The 26,716-nt window shown below is 41.7% G+C and overlaps 1 protein-coding gene across 9 annotated transcripts in view; it reads left to right on the top strand.

Moving 5' to 3' along the window:
* ABLIM1 (actin binding LIM protein 1) overlaps nt 1–26,716 on the top strand; it is a 282,485-nt gene that overhangs the window by 211,080 nt on the left and 44,689 nt on the right. For all 9 annotated transcript variants that reach the window (XM_064488467.1, XM_031461815.2, XM_064488466.1 and 6 more), the window contains exons 7-8: nt 20,649–20,736; nt 23,863–23,921. In XM_064488467.1, the coding sequence (XP_064344537.1) occupies nt 20,649–20,736; nt 23,863–23,921 (147 nt within the window). The remainder of the gene's footprint in view (nt 1–20,648; nt 20,737–23,862; nt 23,922–26,716) is intronic.

The raw sequence follows: 26,716 nt of genomic DNA, 5'->3' as shown, positions 1-26,716 counted from the left end.
TGCTCCCCTGCCCCTGTATTTCCCCTCCTCCCTTTCCCCTAGTGTGCTCTCTGTAGCTGTGAGTCTGCTTCTTTTTTTGTTATATTCACTTGTTTGTTGTATTGTTTAGATTCCACATATAAGTGATGTCATACAGTATTTTTGTCTTTCTCTGACTTATTTCACTTAGCATAATGCCCTCCAAGTCCATCCATGTTGCTGCAAATGGCAATATTTCATTCCTTTTAATGGCTGAGTAATATTCCATTGTATGTATATGTGTGTGTGTGTGTGTATGTGTATATATATATATATATATATATATAATATATATATATATACATACATCTTTTTTATCCATTTGTCAGTTGATGGACACTTAGGTTGCTTCTGTATCTCAGCCACGTGTTACTTTTAAATGACCCTGATCTTGACTTGTATTAATGTGATCTTGTGCGTGGATTTGTTCTTCTGTATCCACCGTGCATTCACCTGGAATAACTGACTTTCGGGGAGGTGTTCTCAATGTGTTTTAGATGTTTCCTTCCAATGAAAGCCCAATGCACTTGCCAATTCAGGCAGAAAGCACATGGAAACTATATTAATTTAATCTTTAATCCCTAAGGATGCAATGGTGGTAGCTATTGACGTCAGGTGCTTGTGCCTTTTATTTTAGTTTTCAAACTAACGCTTCTAAATGGGATCACACTAGTGTAGAAACAGTTTTAAACTGTGCTGAATGGCCTGTGAGAAGCCCATTTCCTGTACTTTGAATGCCTTTTTGTATGTGTTTTTATGCACTCATTGCTGAAAAGGTAGGGTTCTAGTTCAACTATAAAAATTAATTCAGGGGAATGACTACATAAATTATCAAAACAGCTCATAATTCAGAATGCCCATTTCTGCTTTCATTTTGTTTACTTCTAACTAATATTAAAAAATAACTTTTTGTTCTCTGAGTCTACTGTGAGCAGCACAGAGCAAGCCACCTGAGGTAACTGACCTGTACCTAGTCCAAGAAGATGCCCATGTAGCCGAGAGGCTAGACACAGTGACTCCCTGGGTGTCCTCATTTGAGGAATAGCATCATTTGAAAACTTTTCAGGCTTGTGATGACATTTTCAAGGGTCCCTCTGTCTTGGTAATTGAAATATGACCCAAACTTGGCAGATCTCAGCAGCCGGCTAGGCTCTGCCAGGGCGCTAATCCTTGCCGTCTCTTTGGTAAAGGGTGTATTTCTTGGTAGCACTGAGTTCATCACCCTTTGTGGGAAAATTAATCACTTCTATCTACCCGCTCCAGACTAGACAGGAAGTGCTAAGAACCAATTAGCTGCTCTTCTGTTCCTGGTTAATGAGGAATGCCCTCTGCTCTCACCAGCCACCAGAATGAGTGAGGGACTTTAAATTCGACTCTGAGCGCACTAGTGCTGCAGGCTGATTTGGACTTTTACTGCTGGTCACTCATTCTAGGCTAGGAAGAGGTGAACCGAGGCAAGTCGACCTGGTGAAATTGCTGTGGTGTGGAATAAGCCAGCTCAGCATAAACTGAGTGTGAAGTCATCACTATTGGATGTTGCCTGCCAGTGGGTTTTGTGTGTGTGTGATAATTATTTTTGCTTGATTTAAGAGGTGGTAGCATCCTGGCTGTTACTGAAATCAAGCTAATTTCTTCCTGTTCTGAGCCATTATATTGCAAGGTTAGGGCATTTGAAACACATTTTTCTAAGATAGCTGCTTTTCTGCAATGAAGAACCAATATTCTCTCTTCTGTTTCTATCTTGTCTTTGATTTTTGGTCTCTAAATTGATCCCATGTATCAGTTAAATGTACTAGGGGTAAGAAATGAACTTTCAGCTGATCATTGTACTTGGAAATTATACAGAAAAGTAACTTGAGGTAAAGAAATGTCTGGTTTTCTGAGTTTGCACTTGTGTGTTGGGGGAAGGGAGGGTGGAAGGAGTGGTGCAGGTACCTTCTTGACTATAATGTGAGTGATAGAGGAAAAGTCTTCAGTTCTGGTACGTAAAGTAATGAAAGGGAGATTCTGCTTTTCTTTCTAATCTCCATTGGCAGGTCCATTTCCCATGAAGTCTTCTCTGACCCTTTGAATCATCACTAACCACTGTCCCTTCCTCTTGATCCAGGCACAGCATCTTTCATTCAGTGAATGCTTATTGAGGTCTTACAATTTGCACAAACTGGGGACGCAGAGATGAACAAGGCTCCTGCCTAAAGGCTTTGGCCTCGTGCAGACTGGCCTCTGGCCCGGAGAAGACACAGCATGACATTACTCTATGCCAGGTGTTCAGCATGTGTGTGTTACCTTGGGTTGTAGTACATTTCCTTTCTCCAGATCACTAGTTCTGGCCCTGATTATGCACAGAAGAAAACAGCATTTTGTTCACTCTCTCACCTTTAATAGACTCATTATTTTTGGAATAAGTATCCCCCCCAAGGTTTACAAACCTAAGTCATCTTGTGTTCATCTCGGCTGGCCTGCAGCAAGGAAGTGGGAACAGCTTTTCTGTCCTAATTGGACAGAAGGCAGTTGACTTGCCTTGGATGGGGATTGCCTGGACCACTCTTTCCAGGGAGACGCTGAGAGAGCATCTGTGCACCTGAGATAGTTTGTTGATAAGGAAGTGATGCCACTGTCTTCATTTTGGAGAGAGTGGCAAAGGGGCAACTGCTTGGCTCCATAGGAAAGCGAGAGCTCTAATATCAGAGGATCTAGACAGATCAGTTTTTCTGTTGCGAGTCAGGAGTATTTTTTGCAGGTGACCTGTTTGTATATGTTTTGCAGGTGACCACACTGAAAGAATTAGAATTACTGTTTACCAGAAAGCGTACTCAGAGTAAAATTGCAGGAAATAGGACTGTTCTTGAAGGAGGTGAGGAGAGATATAAAAAGAATTTTTAAAAGGAAAATATAGCGTAGAATAGAATAAAATCCAAATGTGGATTTACCGATAGAGTTTGCTCTCAAAAATTTATTCTGTCATTGCTCTGCAGCATTATAGTTCTTCTCAGCACTGTACTTGCCTGACATATTTTGGGTCTGCTAGTTTGGTGTATAATTCATTCTTTAAACGAGAATTTAACATTTAATGCTTGCGCTGTGCTAGCTGATTGCATAACTAGAGTTGTAATATACGGTTATAAAAGACACAGTCCCTGCCTTAATGGAACTTAAAAGTTAGTAGAAGTCTTAAAACACATAAATATCTACAAGTTTAAGGCACTATATGAGTGGAATAAGTAAGTGCTATTTATTTAAGAGTGCAGAGGAGGGAGGGAGGGATCGTTTCCAGGTGAGATTGACGAGAAAAGGTCCCTAGAGAAGGCAGCATTTGACTCACACTGAGCGTTGGTATTTTATTATATAAAGTAGATTAGATTTACAAAAAATACCTGAAACATGCTCTTACGGGACTCTGGAACTACGGGAATGAATAAGACAAGTATTCTTGCTTTTGAGAAGTGAAAAGTCCGGTTGGGAAACCTGAGTAACTAACAGTTATAATTTATTGCATTTGATAAATGGTGTCACTTTTTATCAATGTATAAAAAGTGTATATTCGGAGTGAGAAATGAATGCTAATTGAAGGGACTGCCTGAGTCTGGGGAGTTGGGGAGAGTTCATTCTAGTCTAGGTGTTCTCTGCCTGGGCTGCACCTGGGGATCACTGGAGGCTCTTGTTCAAGGTGTTGGTGGCCAAGCCCTTGCCCAGACCTGCTCCACCTCTCCCGAGGGGCCCCTGTGATTTTTTTAAAAAGCTGGACAGGTAGGTGGAGACCAGATTGTGGAAGCTGTTGAATGCTGGGGTTAGGAAGTTCAACTTTTGTCAGTAGGCAATGGAATGACATTAAAGACTTCTTATCCAGAGAGTATTGTGTGTGTGGTATTTAATAAAAAATAACCTGGCATTTAAATGTCCTTAGCTCAGTGAAGGGCCTCTGGTCCAGTTGCTGGGCAGTGGGGAAGACTGACCCAAGAGGTGCCACCAGCATTTCTTTGCAGAGCGGCTACTTTGCCTGGGCACTGGGTTTTCCATCTGTCTGTCTGTCATCAGAGGAGTTGGCTGGCTTTGACTAAGTTCACTAGACTTTGTTAAGGAGCACTGGGATGCCTTGACCTCAGAGCTCAGGCCAGTCTGCTGCCCTGAGGCAAAGTGCAGGCTTGACACCGGCTGTGGGTGTACAGTCTAACACTTTGAAGGTTACGGAGCTGTGCGACTACACAGCATCACTGGTGGATGTCTGTGACTCAGGCTGTCATCTGGGTCCCAGTGTCCCGCCACATCAGGGTCACTGGCTCCCCTCTGACAGGGCCCTCTGTCACCCGACGTGATGAGTGGGAGGGGCAGCAGGTGCGGCTGGCAGGGTGCTCTCCTGCCCAGCACTCCTGGCTTATCCTGGCTCCGTGCCCGAGGCCTGCCCTTCCAGAGGAATCCAGAGAACCCGAGGCAGGGCAAGCACCCACCCAGGGTGTAGAGTCTGGAATGTGAATCAAGTATCACTTTCTTTGTAGGACACAGGAACACTTTGGTTGTCATCCAAAAGCATGAGCTTTGCTTTACTTTGAGGGGGGTGGGGAGAGGAAGTAATTCAGCTTATGTATTCATTTATTTGTTATTATTATTTTTTAATGGAGGTACCAATACTGGGGCTTGAACCTAGGACCTCGTGCATGCTAAGCACTGCACTCTTCCACTAAGCTATACCCTCCCCCTTCATGAGCTTTGTTTTAGATGGGCTCTGATTTGGGTACTGCCAAACCTGGGGGGGCCTGAATTCTTTCATACATCTCCCCCTCCCTTCTTAGAATTTACTTTACACTCTGTTTCTTCTTCCTGCTGACCATTAGCACTGACACTCAGTGATGGCCAGAAGCACCCCTCCCCTCTGCTCCCAGAGAAATGGCAGAGTCTGAGCTCTGCAGGTTTGGGGCTGGAAGGCTTAGTTGTTTGTTAAAGGGGTAAAGTCCAGCCACAATGGGAGAGGAAATCAGACAAGGATGTTTTTAAAAGCAAGCTGTGTTTTTCTGACTCCTCCGGTATTGGTTCCCACCCTGAAGACTCCTCTAACCCTGGAGAAGAAAAAATATTTTTAGTCTGATAGTGGGCTGTAGGTGGCCCAGAGCTGAACTGTATGTGAAAGAGTTGATAACTCAGAACCACAGTCTTAGTGGAAATAATTTGTAAGGATCACCCAAGACTCCAAAGCAGAGCAAGGGCTGCCTACAAAGCTCTGTGTTTGACGCGACTCTCGTGAAGTCCTTTAAGAGTTATGTTAGTACAGAAATCCCAAGGAAGGAAAAAGAGTGGGGCAGGATGGAGAAATGTTTGTAATTCCCAGAGAAGGATAAAAATCACAGAACTGGAATGTCCTTTAGAGATAGCAGCTTGGTGAGGAAAAGCAGTTGACAGACTGGAATGTCACTAAATCAGGAGGATGTATTTGCTATACACTATGTAACAAGTTTAGATATTTTGATTAAAAAAACACCCTTCTTTCTGCATGTTTCCTACAAGTTACACAGTCATTACTAAGATATTAAATAAAGGGAACCTGCCATGCCCTTTCCCACCCCCTCTCCCCTGGCACTTACTTGTGCCATTTGGCCACCAGAACACTTGTATTGATCATCGATTCCCTGGGAGCAACTGGCAGGGAAGAGACCCTTTGGATTGCTGTTATTGTATATTCCTGACTCCAACATGCTCTTGGCTTGGAAAGGAGACCAGAAATGAGATCATGAGTAATAAGAAACCTGCAGTGTTTGCCCTTGCAGAAGAAGCAAAAATTATCCAATTGGGATTAGATTTCAAGAATGTGGAACTTGAAGGCAAATATTTATCTCCTGGTGTTAAGAAAGGAAAAGATGTAAAACCTTTGACCTTGACTGTAGGGTGGTGTCTGAGTTGGGAAAACAGGTTTTGTTAAAACAGAAGCAAGATGACTTTTTCATGGTTCCTTCCCTGGAATTTTGCTAGTAGTTTTTACCACATGCAGAGCTGCAGCTGACTTGACAGTCTACTCAGTGTTCACAGTAATATTCCATTGGATTCCGAGAGTCTGTCCCTCCAACTTCCTAAAGAGACCCCTTTAAAATCCCTTTTAGAGTATAAGTATTTGAAAAGAAAACAGTCTGGAATCAGCTGGTGTGTTGCAGCCTAGTTCATGCTCTCCCTGTGTTGTATTATTCAAGGTGAATTTTTATGTAACTAACATTTCTTTTACCTACACAACAATCTTGCAAACGAGGCAGAATCAATACTTTCGTACCCTTTAAACATTATAGCACATACAAGTCTTTTCAGACAGTAGATAGGACTAGGGGAAAGAAACTGGGTCTCAGTACAGCCAGTCATTCTGAAAGCTCAGTACAGGGTCCAGCCTAACAGATTTCTTGAATACCCACCTTATCGTTCCTGACATTGCATGTACAGAAACTGGGCGGCCTATAAACATGTCTAAAATGGGCGAGTAGACCCCCTCCTAAGGGGGCCCCAGAGCCAGGATCCTTCTCCTGTCTACAATTTCAAAGTGCCACCCCAAGTGAGTTATTTTTTTGCAAGGGGTAGTCTTCAGAGATCACTTGGATCTTACCTGGGTGGTGAGCTGCTGCACTCACTCCCTTATGAGAGTTGGTAGAAGAAGCTAAATAAGTAAGTAAGTAAGTAAGTAAATAAATAAATAAATAAATAAATAAATAAGTGCTTATTATCTTTTAGCTATCCAAGTTACCAAAGTAATTTCCAGTCTTTCTGACCCTTGACATATAGCAGGATGTGGGGGGAAGGGAGAATGAACTTAATCAAAAACTCTAGATCGAACACTAGCTCTGTAACTCTGAAGACTTTTCTTAGCCCATTAATAGACCTAAGAACGACAGCGTACCCGCTGAAGCATTGGGTGGGTTAAATAGGACGGTACTTTACAAATGCCCAACTATGAAACAAATGCAAAGCATATTATTAACAATAAACATAATGGATAAGAAATGCTGAAGCTCAAACATGAGAAGAAAAGTTCAGTTTTTTAGTAGCCACTGAAGTCCTCCCCAACCCAGTTCTTTTTTTACCCCTTCCACTGGGCCATGGCCCTAACTGGAAGAAGCCACTTTTGAAACTTCACGGCCAAGACTTATGCAGAGTGATCCAGGCAGTGCCTGCTGATTTTGAGTCAATTTAGGAATTAAATATGAGGGCTGTTTGCATTCCATCCACGTCTCTCCATCAGTTCAAAGGATTCTACCAACAGAAGGACAAGGATGAAAGGAGAATTGGAAATTGCTTGGTGGCACTCTCGATGTCCCGAAATAATGGATACCTGATGGGATTAAACTACAGAGCTTTCACTTAGAGAGCATTTTATTAAAAAAAAAAAAAAAACATTCACTTCACAGAGGTTGGAAAAACACTTTGGGAATCCATTCAGTAAAGCGTTCTTAATTTGATTCTTCTTCTTTAATTCCTTTGAATTCCTCTTGGATTAAAATATAATAAAAGGCAAAAACTACTTTGAATAACTGGAAGTACTCTATCTGAACATAAACATACCCAGTAAGCTTGCCAAGTATCATCTACTTTTATGTAGATGTACAACTCAGATGTGTATGTAATTCACCGAAAGACGTGGACTGGAATTTTCACAGTAACACTGTTCAGAACAGCCAGCATTTAAAGACTACCGAAATGTCCATCAAAGTGGAACAGATAAATAAGATGCATTATCATTACACAAAGGAATACTACGCAGTCATGAGATGTGGTGAAGCACAACCACACAGCATTCCTGCATGATTCTCATGGTGTCAAGTAAAAGAACCCAGCCATGTCTGCTTCCAGTATGTAAACTGCAAAGATGGGTAAAACCAGCATGTAGAGTTGGAAGTCAGCAGTGGTTAGAAGTCAGTGACTGGAAGAGGGCACGAAGGGGCTTCTGGGTACAGACACTGCTCTCTTGCTTGGTCTGGGCGCTAGTTACAAGTTGTGTTGCATTTATCACAATTCATTGAGCTGGAAATTTGTGATATGTGCATTTTTCTCAGTGTGTGTTCTTAATAAAGAAGTTTACTTAAAAGAAAAAAATTGAGACATACCTCTTGCCTATTCCAAAGAAGGAAAAAAAAGAAAAATGCTTTCAGGACTTCCTGCCTACCTTATAAGGGAGAACAATGTGATATAATATGTAAAATGCATGACATTTTGGGGGGGCAAAGAAAAGTTAAAAAAAAAAAAGCCAAACCGTGGAACAGACTGTAACAACCACAAACAAAACCCCTGGTCAGGGAATACCAAATTCAGCTAACACTCAAGGGTCCTTGGTTACCCTCTAAACTATGTTGTATTCCTTAATAACTTACCAGAAGAGACTAATGAGATGATGTTATCCATGCTACTTAGTCAGTTTCTGGTTTCAGGGAGGCACATTTAATACCTGGGAGACATGACGTGGCTGTTGTTGAATTTGTAAATGACGGGCAGGCTGGAGCTGCCAGGGCTGCTTTACAAGGTGTTAGGATCATGCTGTCTCATACCATGAAGATCACCTATGTCAAGAAGCAACATTTGGGGTCCGGTCTTTACAGGACTTGGTGTTATTTACAGTGCTTTTGTTTTGCTTTGTTTTACAACATTTGATCACACCATTTAGTAACTAAGGGCAGGAGGGATCGTGAAAGTAAAAATTTTGTGAAGGTCTTAAAAAATTATCTAGTCTTTTTTTAGCCTTAGCAAACTGTAGAATATGAAGACCTTAATTTGGTAAAATAAACCTTTATTTTCATTCTTAAAAAAAAAGAAGTTGAAAGATGATGCTGTAAAATTATAGGAAATACGTTCGGCCAGGGCCTCCCCTTGTGAACAGCGCTGCTGAGAGGTGGGAAGGCTCCAGGACCTGGTGGTTCTGAGTACAGTCTGGAGTTGGACAGACCTGAGTTCAGACCACAGCTCCATCCTTTGCTAACTAAGAAACCTTGGTGATTTCTTGATCTCCCTAAACTTTGATTTCCTCATCTGTTAAATGGATGTGATGCGTAACTCACAGGGCGGAGAGGATCAGATGGGATATGGTTTGGGAGGTGCTTTAGCACAGTATCTGGAAACAAGTAAATCCTGACATGACAGCTGAAACACAGAAGTTCATCCTTTACTTCTCTTTTGACAGCCAATATTGTGTAAGAAATGATTGCTCATCCATCTGGAGGTTTTTGGATAAGGGCTTCTGTTGGCCTATTAATTCATCGGACATTTCTAGAGAACTCGCTCTGTGAAAATCAAGAGAGATCCTGGAGTTACGATGATGTAGGTGTGGTCCACGTGTTTGAAGGGATGTCTAACGTGGAAGAGAGGGAGAATGCTCCCTTGCACGGACTGGTTCCAGGTACTTAACTTTGGTATGAACTGAACTTACCTTTGGTCATTTAGTTTCTGTAACAATCCTACATGGTCGGTTTTCTTATACCAGTGTTTACAGATGAAGAAATAAGTCCAGCAAAGCACCCAAGGCCACACTGTTGGCAAGGTCAGAATGCAGATCCTGGGTTCTCTTGTTCCAAAGCGCGTCTCCTTCCACTCCATGCTGAGCAGTGGGCTGGGGCAGACAGCCCAGCCATGGCAACAGCGGGGAAAGTCAAACACGTGTGTCAGTTCAAGCACAGAGCTGGGGGAGCGCCAAGGAGAAGAGGCTGGTTTCAAATGTGGCCATCCATTCAGATTTATGTTTTGCCTTCAGTGTAATTATTTGCTCTGCCTTGAAATTTGGCAGAATATCCAAGATATGTGTTGATCAAAACCTCCTCAATTATCTTAGCCATCTTTTTATATCAGACAGGAGTTATTTTTTCTAGTTGTCTAAGATTTCTGAAACAAGAGAAGCAGTGTAATGGTGTAATGATATTGGTGCAAGAGAATCAAACCTGTGTTGGAAGATCTGGGAGTTTCCTAGTTCTGACACTGACCTTGGTTTTGGTGCAATAAGTCCTTTGGCCTCTGGGACTCGGTTTGATCACCATAAAACAAGAAGGATGTCACCTGTTTCAAAACTTCAGAGAAAAATCCCATCAGGTATTGTGTGTGAAAGCAGACAGCCCAAGAACTGGCCTGAGAGTTTCCTAGGAACGATACCGAAGTTAATGGAGGAGCCCAGGTTTTCATTTCAACTTCTCATGTGGTTCCGGGCAAGTTACCTCATCTCTCTGCATCTCTGTTTCTCCTCTTGTGCAAGAGAATAGCGACTCCTCTGACGAAAGAGAAATAATGATTTCTAATCCTTTTGAAAGTGTTCCAATCTTCAGGCAACTGTTAATAGTACAATGTTGTATGCATATATCCAGCATTCAATGCAGGTGTATTTTGTTCTGGAAAAAAAAATCTACTATTTTTAACAGCTTCCCAAAGGAATCTGGACCCCCCAAAAGGGATGGACACATGCACGCCCTGATGTGTCCTTGTGGATAGTGAATAGGAAAGTTCCTCTTGTCTTCCTGTCTGGCCTTTTTTTCCCACCTCTCTCCCTCCACTGTTGTCTTTCATTCTTCTGATTGTCATGTCTCTTTATTGAAGAATAGTTTACATACCATAGAATTCACCCCTTGTAAGTAGACAGTTTATTTTTATTACATTTAAACAATAGTACAGCCGTCAACACAATGCAGTTTACAACTTTTCCATCACCGCTTCCCCCCTTTTTTGTGGCTTAAACAACAGAAGTTTATTTTCTCACAGTTCTGGAGGCTAGAAGTCCAAGATCAAGGTGTTGGCGGATTTGTTTTCTTTCCTTGGTTTGCAGGCGGCCACCTTCTCACTGTGCCCTCACATAGTCTTCCCTCTGTGCCAGTGCTCACCCCTGGTGTCTCTTCATGTGTCCAGTTTCCTCTTCTTATTAAGGACACCAGGCAGATTGGACTAGTGCCCACCCTTACAGCCTCATTTTAACTTAAGCATTTTTAAAGGGCTCTTTCTCCAAGTTCAGTTACATTCTGAGGTACTGAGTCTTGGGATTTTAGCATATGAATTTTCCATCACCCCAATTTGACTTCTCAGTCAACCCTGCTCCCAGTCTTATTCCCTTCCCCCGTCCGCACAACCACTGATCTACTTTATATGACTTTAGTTTGGCCTTTTCTAGAAGTTTCATAGAAATGGAATCATACAATACATAGTCTTTTGTGTCTGGCTTCTTTCACTCAATATAATCTTGTTGAGGGTCATCTACGTTGTTGAGTGTGTCAGTAGTTTGTTCCTTTTAATAAAAAGCAGTAGCTTCGCAGTAGTCCATTATTTGAATGCTCCACATTTTGTTTATCTGTACCCCAGCTGAGAGTCATTTGGATCATTTCCAGTTTGGGGCTATTATGAATATTGCTACTGTGAACTTTTGCATGTAAGTCTTTGGACATAAGTTATCATTTCTTTTAGTTCGAAAACTGGGAGTGGAAGTGCTGAGTCACGTGGTATATTTATGTTCAGCTTTTTGAGAACCTGCCAAAGAGGTTTCCAAAGTAGCTGTACCATTTTTCATTCTCACCAGCTGTGGATGAGGGTTCTGCTTTCTCCGTATCCCCCTCACGCATGCTGTGGTCAGTCTTTTTAGTTGTAGCTGTTGTCGTTGGTGTGTAGTAGTATTTCATTGTGGCTTTAATTTTATTTTCCTAATGACTAACAATGTTTAAAATATTTTCATGTGCTTATTCAGCATGCGTGTGTCTTCTTTGGTAAAGTGTTATTTAAATCTTTTGCTCATGTTTTAATTAAGTTGCTTGGCCTCTCGTTATTGAGTGGTAATAGCTCTTTGTATATTCTGGATACTCCCCTCTTTAAAGATATGATTTGCAGAAATTTCTTCCAGTCAGTGGCAGATCTTTCCATTCTCCTGATGTTCTTTGAAGAGTAAAAGATTTTAATCTTGACAACATCCAACTGGTCAGTTTTTGTCTTTTATGATTATGCTTTTGTGTAATATTGCCTAAACCACAGTCACAAAGATTTTCTTTCATGTTGTTGTCTAGGAGTTGTATAGTTGTAACATTTATATGTAGGTCTGTGATCCATTTGAAGTTAATTTTTATGTATGATGTGAGGTAGGGGTTTGATTGGATATGTAAGTCCAATTGTTCCATCATCATTTGTAGGAAAGACTGTCCCTTCCCCATCAAACTGCCTTGGCATTTTGTTGAAAATCAATTGACTGTAAATGTGTAGGTTTATTTTGGAACTGTCTTGTCTGTTCCATTAACCTTTATATTTGTCCCAAAGCCAACACCATGCTGTCTTGATTACTTAACAGCTTTATAGTAAGTTTTGAAATCGGGTAGTTTAAGTCCTCCAACATTATCCTATTCTTTTTCAAAAATTTTTGACTCTCCTAGGTCCTTTGCATTGCCATATACATTTTAGGATCAGCTTGTCAATTTATGAATCATCTGGCTGGGATTCTGGTAGAGATTGAACTGAATCTATCAATTTGAAGAGACTGGTTAGGTCTTTCAGGAATGCACACATTTACAGATAATGATTATCTAGCACTGTTAAATTGCAAAAACTGCTTAAAAGTTTTTGCACTTAATTCCTTGGAAGGAGATGAGAAAGCAGTAACCATCTCCAAAAAGCCAGTATGCTTTTATGCTGGGATATTGCTGCCTTTTAAATTCTTTTCTGTTTTAAGCTGGTCAAAGGAAACCAGAGCATTGGAAGGCAATGGTATATATCTCTTTGCACCGTTTTATGCATCTTCACTTGGGGCGATGAGCTGCCGCCCCTCCTCCTGACGTAACACACGGTTTGGGGCAGGGGCTGCAGCGGGTGAGGCAGTGGGGCTGCAGGATGCTCTTCTCCATGCAGACTGGCTTTGCGCAGACTTGTAGAGAGCCCTCTGGGTTTTGTGAAAGCTGCGTAGGTGGACTGATTTATCCACCTTTGCCCAGAAACCGACTTTGGGCCAAGGCACACCCTCATTATCCTTCCTGATTAGGATGCTGCATCAGGAAAAAAAAGTCTCTCAGAACAGGTGAGTGGCAGCTTTGAGATCAAGCCAGTCCAGTTGCATTGGAAACCTCTCCCATTTCAAGGGAAAAAACAGCAGATGCCAAGAAGGCTGAGTCAGCCCCCACACTGCCTTTCTGGAGGAGCAGAACAGGGAACTAGCATGATTCTGCCTCTCCCTCCCCACCCATGCACCTGCCACATAAGCAACACGTCCTTGCTACTCCCTTTGGCTTATTCATCTACTATCAGGTTTCCAGTTCATGATGATCTGCATAGACTTATTTCAGTGCTTATAAAATTAAAAAAAGTAGCCGATTTCTGGGCCCCACCCTGGGGCCATTGATCCCATTTTAAAAAGGCACCTGGGTGTTGCTCATGCAGAGTGAAGTTAGAGAACCCTTAATCTAGGCCAACACATTAATCTCCAAGTGTTGGCTTGTCCTTGGTCTGAAAGCACCATCAAACAGAGCTGTGTTTGTGAGAGTCTGAGGGACAGAAAAGCAATTTTTATATTCCTTTGGGTTTCTGAGCACCATCTCTGAATCAAGTTAGATCTTTAAAAAAAAAAAAAAACAACCCTGCAAACCTAGACCTTGATAGTTTAACTTCCCCTGTGAAGATGACTTCATTCAATGCCCTTTTGACCTTTTAGTGCGGCTCCCTTGGTTTTTCTCAAGGGTCTATATGGGAGACAACTGCTTGGACTTTTCCAGCCATCAGCAAAGTTCGTGTGGAAGTTGTCTCACAGTTCCAGAGCTGAGATCCCCCGATGGGAATCCCTTTGGTGCTTTGTGGAAGGCCTTTTAAGCAGGAGTAGGCTCAGAGTCAGGCGACCTGGACTCAAAGCCTGGCTCTGCTTTTTGGAAGCACTGGGCGCTTTGGAGAAATTGTTCACTTTGAGCTTGCATTTCTTTGCCTGCAGAACAAGACTGTAAAATAGCAGCCACTTCACAGGGCTGTTGTGAGACCCGTCCCTCAGAGTCCTTGGTGCCACGCCGGGAACAGAGCAAGGCCTGTTGCACTTCAGCCGACGCTGACTGTTATTAATTTAGAATCAGGAAGCCTTGCCTGTGCAGTGACGATTGTCTGTGGCCATCTGTTCACACAGGGAGACTTTTGTGGCCCATTTTCCCTTTTGTCTTCATCTACTGAGAAGCTCAGATCACAACAAACATGTTTGCCTGAGTTTGGAGTCTTTTGATTTTTCTTTTCCTCTAAGGTTTTTGTTCCATTGTTTTCAGATCATGGCCTTCTCTGATAAGCATCTGGAAGTCCTTTTGGGAAGCAGGCGTGGCACAAGTTATAAATGGCTGAATGTTGACCTCAAGGGCCACATTCCCTATCTCCTGGGCTCGGATCAGGTGTAGAGCACTCCAAGGGGTAAGGAGAAACTGAGAAGGACAGTTAGCCGTCCAGGAGCTAAGCAGATCATCTCTCCAAGGCCGGGGTCTATAATTACAGTCCTCTGTTCCCCTCCCGGTGGCCTATGACGTTGGTACAGGGCTTAGTCAGGATGTCAGAATTCCTCCTGGCTGTCAGACACTATGGAGTCTTCCTTTAAACTCTATTCTCTGCTGTCAAGAATGTCCTTTCTCTACTCAAATTGCTTTTCTGCTAACACTGCCATGTGAGCTTGTAGAGGTACAGGATTTCACAGAGAATCATAGAATTTTACAGCAAAATGGGACTTGAAATTGTCTAGTCCAGGCCTTCACTTTTTACAGATGAGGGGCCTGGGGCTTGGAAAGAGTGAGCAGTGACGTAACTGAGGTCTCATGAGTCAGAAGTAAAGAAGTAATACTCAGATCTCCTGACTCCAAACCCTGTAGCCCTTTCTTTGCACCCTGAGTCCACAAGAGGTTCAGAACTCCCTTATGCTCTTTCCGACGGTGGGTTTCAAAACAAATTTGGTGCCTTGTACCAAATCCTGCCTTATAGCAAATGGTATTTCCCCAGGTTCTAGCCTGTATGATGAAGTTTATACTTCAATTTAGAGATTAACTAAGTAAGAATAATAATCACAGAAGTCTGACTTGGTCAGGACCATTAAAGGTAAGCAATTTTTAGCACTTTGAATGTGTATGCAGGTGCTTTATGAAACTCAGCTAAATAAGCAAATCATTTGTGGTCCATAGAGTTTAATACCAGCCAAAGTGTGGAGTTCTAAGGTGTGCATTTTGAATATGAAAATAAAGAAATAAGGTTGTAATTTTTTAAACAGCAGGGTACAAAGATGGGTGGAGAATGGTGAGGACAGGGCTATGGCGAGCCCTCGGGGACATCTGGGCTCTCAGGCTCAGGCGGAGCTGGAATTGCAGGGTGTGGGCCTGGGGCCAGGTTCCCAGTAACCACTGCTTATGAAGTCACCTGTCACCACAAAGCCCGCACTGTGCTTTCAAAGTTTGTCATCAAGAGCCTCCTGTCCACAATGAATTGTATGTTCGTCGTCTGTTCTTGTATAGGCACTGTTTAGTCTCATTTTGCTCATGACCTGAAATACTTTTCTTTCTTCTTAAAAGCGACTCTAATTTAATGGATTTGGATTCCCCTACATCCTTTTTGTTGGTGCATTTGCATATAACCCAGTCTGTGTTCAGCTCTGATACTTTTCCCAGCCCAGTGCACGGGGCTTGTCTGTGAACCGTCATGGGTGCCTGTGTAGGAGGAAGTGAAACAGAGAGGGGGCGGCTCGCACCTGCAGAGGGGCTGCCTTATCCTGAGCACTTGACCCCGCAGCCCCCACCCCTGCCTCCCAAAACAGGCTGGCACTGCTGCAAAAACAGAAAGATTTTTTTAACGGCTGTGCAACTGCCCTTTGGTTCTGGCACGTTCAGCATCGTGGGGTGGGGCAAGCACCGGGGTCAAGGCCGATGCCCCTGGCACTTTGCTGGCAGTGCTTCTTTGCAGTGTTTTTGCCAGTGATTTATGGAGCAGAGCTCTGCCACTTAAGGCCATGACGATCTTCCATCCGTCTTGTATGACAGTTCATATAACACAGTTCCTCTCCTTCGCCTGTCCTTGGGAGGGGGTGGCATCCAGAGAGCCTGTTTTCGGCATCCCAGACCACGCTACAAGCCTTCTTTTTGTGGCTGGCCCTAGACCCGTCCTTGTGCAGAGGTTATTATGTTATTCCTATTTTTATGATTATTGTCATGCGCAGTGCATCACAGCATTTTCAAAATGTCATGTGATCGTCCACCCAAACATCACCGTGAGGCAGATATAGCAGTGGGGTACTGTATGGTTATTAGTTATGGTGCTAGTTAAGAACAGGTGCACCCAAAAAAAAAGAAAAGAAAAGAAGAAGACAAATGAACATAAATGCAAAACAGAAACAGACTCAGACATAGAATACAAACTTGTGGTTGCCAAGAGGGGAGGGGGTGGGAAGGGACAGACTGGGTGTTGGAAATTTGTAGATACTGGCAGGTATATATAGAATAGATAAACAAGACTATACTTTATGGCATAGGGGAATATATACAAGATCTTGTGATAGCTCATGGTGAAAAAGAATGCGACAATGAGTATATGTATGTTCATGTATAACTGAAAAAGTGTGCTCTACACTGGAAATTGACACAACATTGTAAACTGACTATAACTCAACAAAATAAAATTTAAAAAAAATAATAAAATTAAATAAATAAAAGAACAGGTGGGTTTGCATCCTGACTGTGCCTTGGTTTGTACCTGGCTGTAGTTGTGTGACCAGGGACAAGTTCAGAACCTCTCCAAGCCTCTGCTTCCTCCTCTATACAGTAGGGAATGATAGCCTTAGTAGGTTATTATGAAACAAATAACTAAATATTTATGACATTTAATGTGTGGAACAATGACTGACACAGAATAATCACAATAAAAATGTTCACTTTTATTGTTATCGTCACCATTAACATCATCTCTACTTCGCTGTAGGGTTTCCAAGAATTTGTGATTTGCCCAAGATCACATTTCCAGTACAAGGCTGGGATGAAAAACTCAAGCTTGGGTGTTATGACCCCAAGAGACAATGGAGTTTTTCCTTCTTGGTCTTTATTTCTTCATTACACAGTAAGATAAAAATGAATTCTTGTTGTAGAAGATCAACGCAATGCAGAAGCATACCAAGGAAATAGTGTCCCATCCCTACTCTTCCTCTCTTCCCACAAGTAGCCACAGAAAACTACTTGGTGTGCTTTCTCCCTGGTGTGCCCTGTCTTCTCCCCATGCAGGGCACACACATAACATCAATGTACATTCACATGTGTGTCCTCTCCGGCAGAAATCATAGAACAGTGCCTGACTTACAGGGCTGATGGATGGAAGTGCCAGGCAATATACTAGTCCTCTCATTAACTTCCTGAGGTCAGTACTATTATTCTACCCATTTTACAGATATGGAAGTGAAGATTAGAGAGAATGTCACCTTCACAAAACCACATAGAGCTGAAGCTGGATTTGAATCCAGTCAGACCTACCCCAGTACCTACACATTTTTGAGTCCTACTATACGTGGCTGTCTCATAGGCATTATTTTTCCATTTGATTTTTTTCTCTTAGTAATATTAGTTTGAACTCCTTCCATGTGAGTACATGTAAGTTTACTTTATTCTTTTGATGGATACATGTGATTCAATATTTTGTTTCACTAGTTTCTTATTTAAGTCATTTCTGTTTCTTTGTTCTTTCCCCTTATAAATAAGGTAGTACTGAATATCCTTAATCCATACACTTTTGGGCACAGCTGTGAAAATTCCTGCAGAATAGCTTTTACAAGTGGAATTGTTCAGAGAGTAGTATGTACATATTAAATTTCAATAAATATTGCTTTCCAAAAGTAATTTTGCTCACCAACAATGTGAGAATGCTAATTTCCTCATGAGTCTTTTTTTTTTTTTTTGCCAGTTTGATAAAGAAAAAAAATCTTTTTATCTTTGCCAATTTGATAAAGAAAAAAAATTTTTAGTTGTGTTTCTCTGATTCCTGGTGGAGCTGAACTAATTATTTTGGGGGGTCATCTGTAGTTCCTCTGGAAATTGCCTTTTTCCCATATTACCATTTGTTTTTCATTATAGATGCTCTTTATATATTCTGGATAATAATCTTTCTTCTGAAATGCATGGCAAATATTTTATCCCTGTCTGCTACCTCTCTTCTAACTGTGCTTTATGCCTAGAGTGTGTGTGTGTATGTGTGTGTGTGTGTGTGTGTGTGTGTGTGTGTGTGTGTGTGTGTACAATCAGTCAATGTCTGTCTTTATTGTTTCTAGGCTTTGCCCTGCTTAGGATAAAGCCTTCCTACCCCGAGTTTGTTAAAATAATCTCCTATATGTTCTTCTAATATTTTTATGATTTTGTATCTATTTTTGACTTTGTACCTCTCTTGAATTTATTTTTGTATGGGTTGTGAGTTAGGAATCTAGATTTACCTGTCTCTAAGTGGAGAACCCATTATTCTCACCATCAATTGAATAATCCATTTTTTTCAACTCATTTGAAAACATCCCCTTTTATCATAATTCTCTTGTGTAAGTATGGCTGTGCACTTCTCTTCTGTTCCCCTGCTTTATTTTCTATTCCTGAACCAACATTAAAACACTTGAATTATTTTAGCCTTGGAAGAACTTTTTAATTGGGAAGGGAAAATCCCCTTTCACTGCTACTCTCTTTTTCAAAAACAGTTTTTTTATTTCTGTGCATTTTTTCCTCCATGTGAACTTGTAAAATCAGTTTGTCAGGTTCTGAAGAAGAAACTCCTGATTGATTGCCAATATTTTACATTAATTAGGTTTATTTTAGATAAATTGGCATCTTTACAATATTTAGTTTTCCTATCAGAAATACCATATGTCTCTGTTTTAGTCTTTCATGTCCATCAGTTAAGTTCTACAGTTTTCCTTATGTACACTTTGCACTGAAGCGTTTATTTGTTGCTATTATTTACGAATGGAATCCTGTTTTCCCATCACACAGACTTAATTTATATTGCTAATAAATAGGGAAACTATTGGGCTTATATATTAGTTTTTAATCTAGCTACTTGACTGCACTCTTTTATTAGTGTCCTTTATACTTACTTCTTTTCCTTGATCTATTACATTGTCTGAGACTAAAGCAATGTTGAAAAGCATTGGTGAAATTGTCCATCTCTGCCTGGTTCCTATCTTTAATGGGAATGCCTCTAATGTTCCACCACTAAATATGGTAGATACATTTTATCAGCTTGAAAAAATTTCTTTCTATTTCTAGCTTACTGAGGGGTGTGCTTTTCACTGCAGACAGCACCAGATTCCTGTCAAGGGGCTTTCATTCTCCCCTACATTTTCCTTGAGAATTCAGAGATTGTCCTAACTGACTAGGACCTCCCAGCATTGACACCCCAGCTGACTCAACATGGTTTAGAACTGAGTAATATTTTCTCTCTTCCTCCTCTCAGTCACATAGGAAGGCTTAAGGGAAGGAGCTGCTTTGTGGTAATATTTCCCTTCACCACCACCACCACATCCTTTAGAGAAAAATAAACAAACAAACAAAAATACTGTGTGGATAAGAGCAAAATTCCACTTCTGGAATTTTCTGGCAGGCACCACTGGAAAGACTTCATTCCTGGCTTCTACTTTTAAATAACTTCCATTTTTTTCCCACTTGGCTATCTTGAGTAGCTGAACACCATCTCACACTCTAGTTGGCTAAGTGGTTTCATGGCTTCTACAGGAGGGTGTGAGAAAGGAATCACTACCTGACCTCTGATTTCCTGCAGGCCCAGGGTGCAGCCACTTCTAACTCTAGGCTCTCAGCACTGCCTTGCACACAGTTAATGCAAAAGAAATGTTTTCACAGTTGAGTAATGAAATATAATTGCAGAGCACATTTGATCATTTTTAGGTGGTAAGTTTTCTTGCTTGGCTGTGAACGAAAGGATCTCGTTCTGTCAAGCGTGCACTTGCAGCATGGCTCTAATGTGACTTGGCACCTGTCTCGAGAATTATCTGTGTGTCCAGTGACATTTTGCTTTGGGGAAGTCAGCACCTGCTATGATGGCATCTGTCATATTTAAGAATGTGAAATGCTGATGAGTAATGCAGAGCCACCTCAGTAAAATGCCTTCTTTAGAAAACAATTAAAAGGAGACTTCAGCAAAAGATAATTGTATACAGCATAGAGGAGAATTGGGGCTCCTTCCAAGATAAAAAGCAGTCTCTCATCTTGATGTAAGCTGGGAAGATTTTATCATTTTCAGACTGTTCAGCTGAGAAAGCAAGAACCTGCTAAATAAGGAGCCTTTCTTTTTATTGCTGTAGTACAAACCAACACTGGCCTCCAACATCAATTCAGATGTTCATGTGTTTGAGGTGGAGTTTCTTGGGAGATGGAGTGGACTCATCTCAGGCACATGACGTGTAACTGGCAACCAGCCAGGAGCACGCAAGCCAAGAGAGAGCTGGCAGCCAGAAACCCCAAGAGGCAAGGCAGCCCCACACGGCAGACATGAGTAGATGGTCTCTGAGCCCCTCCCAGTTCCAGTGGGGGCAGCTTCAGCTTCTAGGGCTGTTGGTATAGGAAGTTTGGTCAGTTGGACAATTATTTTTTCCTGCCGTAGCCTCTTCTCTTTTCCTCTAACTTCCCATGTCCAGAAAAGAGGCTGGGAGCAGTGACCAGGAGTAGGCTAACTATCTCCTACCTCTTCTCCTCCAGGCAGGCGACAAACACTACCACCCCAGCTGTGCACGATGCAGCAGATGCAACCAGATGTTCACAGAAGGAGAGGAAATGTATCTTCAAGGTAAGGTGGACTCAAGAACCCAGTAAGTTCTTCCCACCTGGAGAAAGAAAGCCTTGCTGTAGTTTGTTTGTTTTTAGAGGAGGCATTTCATTAGCTACAAGGCTACCCAGAGCCAAGATGAATGTAGCCAAATGTTACCGCATCAGTTAGTGTTAATCAGCCAAGCATTTGACATGCTGGCAGTGAGCCTCTGAGGCTGTTAACAAATGAATCTACTGCTTCTGGAATGAATGAACTGGACTTGATGTTTGGGGCTGTGGAGGTGTAAGGCAAGACTGAAAATCAGATATTCCTCTCCTGACCCCACCTTCAACCCCCTGGGAATATGCTTGGGAAACAAAAGATAAAAAGAGGAAAAGCCTTTCTAGAAATGCTACACAATGGATGGCTACTTTGTCTTTTCTCACTTCACTATCCTGGGAGAAGGATTTTTTTTTGCAGGGGGGAAGGTGGGGTGTACCTCCCAGGCTGCTCTTACCCAGGCTTTCAGGAAGAAAAATAATCTCATATTTGGTGAATTGCATAACAGATTATTTCATCCCACTAAGATGGTATAACTGTCGTATTGAAAGAATGAGAGACAGAAAGTGAGAGAGAACACACTCAAAGTCCCTGAAAGAGAAATTGAGAAGTTTCTGGTGCCAAGAAAGTGCTCATTACCAGAGGGCTGGGTTTTTGTTTTGTTTTTTTCTTTTTTATAAAAAATAATTTAGAGAAATTTTCCTAGTGTACGAGTGTCATTAGTTTTTATCTCCTTCTCTAAAATTCTGAAGATGCCCAGAGAGCTTGAGGGGAGGGTTCTCCCCCAGTCAAACAGCACCATCTGTGCAAGCATTTTACTATTTTTAGCAGGAAAAGGAGTCATTAAATAGACAAGGGCTTATCAGTAAAAGTAGCAAGATCCATAAGAGCTATTGCTTGTTCATTTTTGCTAATTACCGGGTCTCATCGGCCTTGGTGTGCCATTTCTTCATCTCTCTCTGCATGTAACACTGTGTGTAGTTTTAATGCATGGTTTGCTTGGCTCTCAGTTTTGTTTTTACGCAACTAAGAAAAGTCTCCAGAAAGAATTCTTAAGTATTAGAGCAAAGCTTTGGCTGCTCTTCCGTTAAAAATGCTATCTCTATGAGACACTGACAGACAACCCAAACATCCTTTTCGCTTTAGAATGATCTCTCTGAAAAAGTATAATTAAAAATATCACTGAATTTTAAAAGCCCCCGATAAAGGCAAGTGACAAGCACCAAGCCCGTGGTCTCACGTGGGCTTTACAGGACATATTTCCCCGAGGACAGTCTGTGAATCCGTGGGAGGAAGAGGCAGGTGTCACTTTCCATTTTCAGCATGGAGCAGATTGATTCTTCATTTGGTCTCCAGGCTCTGTTTTAGGTTTGAGTGCGTCAGTGACAGCCCTCAAAATCCAAGACCCACGAGTGCATATCACCCGTGCATCTGCTGAGAGCCAAGGCTCAAGGCTCTGGGTGCGGCTCTGCATGGTTATGTGCTTCTGGAAGCCGAGCAGAGTGATCTCAGGCTGCGCACAAGCACAGCACGTTCGTACGACAAGTAAACGGCTCTCAGTTAAGATGGGCTGCAGTCAGATTTCAGGGATTGTTGTAAATCCCTTCTGGAATTAGGCTTCGGCATTCTTCACCTGCCCTCGGCACGTCTTTGAAGAATGAGCAGTTTCATCTTCCCCAGCATCAGATGTCCTCTCTGGGTCACGTTCCCCGTGTGCCTGACCTCGGGAGAACAGTGTGATGCTGTGTGCACACCCGGGATTCTGGGCCAGGACTCCTGCTGCATAGAACCTCCACAGCACAGGCTGCCCCTGGGCCTGGCCCCGGCCCCCGGCCCCCGGCCCTGGGCTCTCCACATTAAGAGGATGTCCTGTGCTTTGTTGCCAGCCCCAGAGTAAATGTTAGCGCTGAACAGACTGTGTGCCTGTCTGGTTTTTGTTTGTTTGATTTTTTTTTTTTTTGGCCCGGAGTTAAGCAAAACAGAAATGATTGTTAAATAGGGATTAAAGTATTATTCTGATATAAACTGTATTTTCCTAGTCATCAATTTAATAGTAGTTTAGCTCAGTTGGTATAAAATAATTCGAGTTATTTTAATTTGATAGCTTTCTGAGTACACACAGATTGCTGCTTGAAGAGAGAAAGATTTCAACAGCTAAATGCAGGGAGTCTAATATTCATACTGAGACTCTTATTAAATTTACATCATTCGCTGATGGCTTTCAATTTAGTAACTTTATTTGCTCAAGTCTTTTTAAGTGCCCCTTCAAGCTCTTCTGTCCATCCCCACATTTGGACGTACCCTTATTGGAACATAGGACGTGCATATAGGTCTTATCCATAGTCGTATGACTGCATGTATTATTTATAGAGGCATCTGAAGTCATATAGGCAGGCACTGGATTCTTATAAGAGCTTTCTGTTGAGTATTAAGTGTTTTGCTTAGTTCTCTGCTACTGGTACCCTCCAGGAAGGTGCTTTACAGTCCTAGAGTGAGGCATTAATCCAGGAACACAAAATGACGATCAAGTAGTAACTTCACTAGTTTAAAACTGAAGACTTTTTAAAAGTTAATTAAAAGGTTAAAAGTTAAAGGAAACTTTTGAATTTCGAATGTAACTTTCAACCTTTCTGCCAGTTGGATTGATTTCCTGTATCTGTGTACATGACTATGGATAATTGGATCAACAAAAAAAATCCAGTGAGGTTTGCTTCTGGATGTAGCCGGTCTGGTTTGACTTTATTTCCCTCTAAATTGCTTGATTGTTTTGATGGCTTGTGGCTTGTATTTCTGAAATTAAACGCAGCTGTTAGTAAGCACGCAGACATTACTTTTAAAAGATAATGATATGGTTTTTAAAAATCACCACCACCCAGTCGAGAATTAAATGTCTCTTTCATCAAAACATTCTTGTGCCCAGTTAGTGGTCTCTGTGGTCTAGGATTATGAGTTTTATAGAACAAGCTCAGACGAGATGAGGGAAACTGACCTGGAGTTGGAGTTGTGATGATTCATTTGGGCACAGGCCGTTCTCAGAGGTTCTGTTTACTAGGACTGTGGCTTCTTTCTATTTTCTTAATTCTTAGCTGTGCGTTGTCTTTCCAGGTTCTACCGTTTGGCACCCCGACTGTAAGCAATCCACCAAGACGGAGGAAAAGCTGCGGGTAAGGAAGCCATTCAAGCTGTGATGCCTGATGCTTGGGACTGGAGTTTGGATGAAATTCCTTTATGATTCTTTTTTTTTTTTTTTTTTTTGCTCTACAGCAGACCAAGTTGAAAGGCCATTTGGCCAGAAAAGGAGGTTCCCTCCTACCTTAAATTGATTGTGGGTTTTGTTCCAAATGCTCGTGTTGGACAAAATAAGCCTTGCCTCTTGAGTCAGGTTCTTAGGAAAGCATTCAAAGGAGAAGTCAGACTTTACAAGTGTTTCATCAAATTCTAGGTCCAACATCTGGTGACCTCCTCACCAGGCTTTTTTGGGCTTAGTCCAAAATGCACCACTCCAACCCAACCTCTGCAGCCATGGCTCAACTCTTGCTACATTTTACTAGCCTCTCAAGTCCAAATTGCCCGAGTGGCCTCCATCTCCAAAAGCTGATGATTTGTCAGATAAAACCTTTGGGGACAATCAGGATGAGCCCAGATGTGACAATGCGAATAAGTGTTCTTGATTGTTTCTGTCACTCAACCTTAAGTAGCACCAAAATGATTCCATAAACCATCCTAGAACATTGAGCACATGGGCAAAAGTTCTCTCTCACTTGTACAGCCTTCTGTACAATACTCAGATCACCTCCAGATGACAGTATTTTATTTGTTTCAGAGGCAAAGAGCTGTACACAGTTGGAGGGCCATGATCATAATCTGTATCTTACTCAGATGCCCCCAGTTTCTCACCTGGGAGTATTTTTCAGAGCAGTAATCAGACTGGACTCCAGTCCACTGTCTCTAAGATAGTTTAACTGTCTTAGTGGGACCCTTGGAAAAAACTGGAGTTCGACTTCTCCACCTTAGGGAGTAGAGTGTCTCAGGGAAAAGAATGGCCCAGACTTATTTTGGAAGCCAGACTCTAGAATGTAGTATCATTTCATCTTGATGGAGCTATGTATGTAATCCCCAGCAGTGCACAGATGGTCCATCAGTGTGACCTAGCCACTAAGGTGTCACTGCTGAAGGAGTGACTTGTCTTCAGAGAAATGATTATCAGCAAGACCCAACTTTTTTTTTTGGCCTGCCACCCTGGGAATGTCAGCTCTTATTTTCGCTTTCCACTATCTTCCCTTTATTCTCAATGAAGCCCATGTCTGCCTGGGAGCTTTATTTTTCTTTTGCTTTTTTTCTTTTTCCCTCCCCTTCATTTATAAGATCAGAGGGAGATATTTTGCCATTCAGATAAGTTAGAAACTTGTCCCTTGCCTGTGACCCTGAATAAAAGGACTTGTCTTAGAATTCACAATTAATGTGAGCATATTTTAAGTAGAGGGGGAAGAAAATCACTTTTCTCAAACTAATTGATTAAAGACCAAACTGGAGAGGAATTTGTCCACCAGTATTAGAATGATTTGGTCCTTGTTTCAAGGTACACCTTCAGGTTGTGTGTGTGTACTTAACTCTCTAGCTCATCAACCAGGAACGGTCACCAGACTCTGGGATTTGAGAGAATCCATGGATGCTTTGAAAATGGGGTATCATTGGTGAGGGGAAGGGTATAGCTCAGTGCTAGAGTGTGGGCTTAGCATACAAAAGGTCCTGGATTCAATCCCCAGTACTTCTGTTAAAACAGTAAATAAATTTTAAAAAATACCTCCACCCAAAATTAAAAAAAAATTTTTAAAGATTAAAAAAAGAAAATGGGTTATCATTATAAAATACTAGAACATTAAAGATAGTGCATATTGTCACTTGTATTATAAGAATGTAAAATTCACATCAGAACTTGTGGATGCTACCCCCAAACCACCCAGCTAGCTAGCGGTTTGCACTGCCTCTGCAGTATTGCCTTCAGTTTTTTGAATAATCATTTTTACTTCATCTCTGATGAAGTCTTTTGGGAGACGAGAAGAATGCTAACGAGGCCAGACTGAATAGACCATGTCTTTTCTCTGTAAGGATTGCTTGAGTTTGCAGGTTGTGTTACTAAAATGATTTTGTTTTTAATATCAACACTGTTGATCGCATCTTGATGGAACTGTTTTGGATAAGCTTACAAAAACAACTAGTGAAATACTTCCACTCATTCTGGCCAAGAGGAGCTGTTGTTTTTTTCTTCCTTTAATGAAACTTTCCAGAGAATTCCAAAGCTCTTCTCCTAAAGCCAGCACTTACCACTTAGGGGATTAGGCCAGCCTCTGCTCCCTCACCCAGCAGTAAGGAGGACCATACATCTCTGCAGGGAAGAGGTTCTGATGCGCCCCAAGTGGGATACATGCTGACGTTGGTGGGGCTTAAAAAGGGGTAGGTTTTGAAGAAGGGAGTAGATCTTGTGATCTCTTAAGGGTGTGTCTACAGATCACAGTCTTGAGCCAAGATTTCCAGGCTGTCACATTAGTGCAGTTACCATAGCAAAATGAAAATGTTTTAAGAATCTTTCAGTAACCCCACTGAGTAATCCACATTCTCAGCATCTCAAGAACTTGTAGGGCGTTTCTAACAACAGATTTTTAAGAACAGCGGTTGCAGTGGCTTCTTACCCTTCATATATAAGAATGTCTAAGCCAAAATAAATGGAAAGGAATGATAAGGGGTTGGAACATAGGGAAATATACTGCAACTTGAAGACCAGTTACTCTGCTTTTCAACATGGACCCCAAAATATGCACACAAACGTACACACAGACGTCAACTCAAGTGATATCACTTGTTGCTTACTGTCAAGTTAGTTTTCCTAAGGGTCTTTGCTTTTTTTAATAGTGTTTCTGAATTGAGGCTATTTGTTTGTTTATTTCATTCTTCCCTTTTT

The sequence above is a fragment of the Camelus dromedarius genome, chromosome 8 (genome assembly GCF_036321535.1).
Source record: "Camelus dromedarius isolate mCamDro1 chromosome 8, mCamDro1.pat, whole genome shotgun sequence".
In the NCBI taxonomy this organism is placed as follows: Eukaryota; Metazoa; Chordata; class Mammalia; order Artiodactyla; family Camelidae; genus Camelus; species Camelus dromedarius.
This window is presented reverse-complemented; position numbering and strand designations above follow the sequence as displayed.